The sequence below is a fragment of the Sphaeroforma arctica genome, assembly GCF_001186125.1.
Source record: "Sphaeroforma arctica JP610 unplaced genomic scaffold supercont1.9031, whole genome shotgun sequence".
Classification (NCBI taxonomy): domain Eukaryota; class Ichthyosporea; order Ichthyophonida; genus Sphaeroforma; species Sphaeroforma arctica.
This window is the reverse complement of record NW_014031527.1, coordinates 1-1,141: the sequence shown is the minus strand read 5'-3', so window position 1 is coordinate 1,141 and position 1,141 is coordinate 1. Positions and strand designations below refer to the sequence as shown.

At 43.4% G+C, this 1,141-nt stretch overlaps 1 protein-coding gene across 1 annotated transcript; it reads left to right on the top strand.

Annotated features, from left to right (window-relative positions):
- Positions 1-560: 560 nt before the first annotated feature.
- Positions 561-751, top strand: SARC_16841 (hypothetical protein; the record flags this gene model as incomplete). The annotated part of the gene is made up of 1 exon (XM_014289056.1): positions 561-751. A coding segment is annotated over one exon (191 nt), but the record flags the coding sequence as incomplete, so codon positions are not given.
- Between the last annotated feature and the right edge of the window lie 390 nt (positions 752-1,141).

Below are 1,141 nucleotides of genomic sequence, written 5' to 3'. Positions count from 1 at the left end.
AAGTACTTGCTATTGCTATGCACATGTTATGTATATACACACACATATATATATAAGTACTTGCTATCGCTATGCACATGTTATGTCATATATATATATATATATATATATATATAAGTACTTGCTATTGCTATGCACATGTTATGTCAAGTACTTGCTTTTGCTATGCGCCAGAGAGTGGACTCAGTGGGACCCAACCCAACTCAACCCAACACAACACACAGGGTGTGTTGGTAGTCACCGCACGGGGACGTATATTGATACCAACTCTCCTATAAAGTCTCGCGCGGTGCAATGTGGGTAGGTATTCGGGAGAGCGCTATAGTAATGCATATATTGCTACAGTCTCTTCTTTAGTGGTCTATTGCATGTATCGCATGTAGGTAGGCGTTCGGGAGAGCGTCATAGCACGAGCATCTGTTGCTATAGTCTCCTTATAGATCTAATGCAAGTGAGTGTTCGACATAACGTTTTCCTAATGATGACTGTTCACCTAGCCTCTGACTACCCATCCCAATCCCTCTGCACGCGTGTCACCGCCTTCTTCCAATACGTTTCAGATCCACCTACTCTTCTTGCCGCAGCGCTTAAACGTATTCCGCTTGCACACATTCACTTCCCCATCTGGCGTACACGACATAGACAGCGGCGGATGGGCCCCATCAGTGCACTCTCGTCCGTTAACGCAATCGTTGCTAAGATGTGCGCGACAGATGTTGAGGCTGGCGTCAATGTCCGGCGAAAACTGTGAGGGCGAGAGGGTGTGGGAGGGGTTCAGGTACGTTCTATAAATAGGCACACACGTGACTTTGCTGAAAATGTCTTTGGAAAAGCTATGTAAACTATAGATAGTATATAAACATTGGAGAGGCAATATCTGCAGTATGCCGTGATCGTGAATAGACGAAAGAGTGTGGAGTGCGGAGTTATCATGTAATAAGCTAGGCAGGAGTTAGTGGGTAGGCGATAGCGTCGTACGAGGGCTAAGAGAATGAAGCGTGACAAGTGGTAGATTCCGTACTCATCTATAAAATAAAGACACCGACACGCATATATATATATATATATATATATATAAATATATATACATATACATATACACATAGGCACACACATACAAACACACACATACACACATATA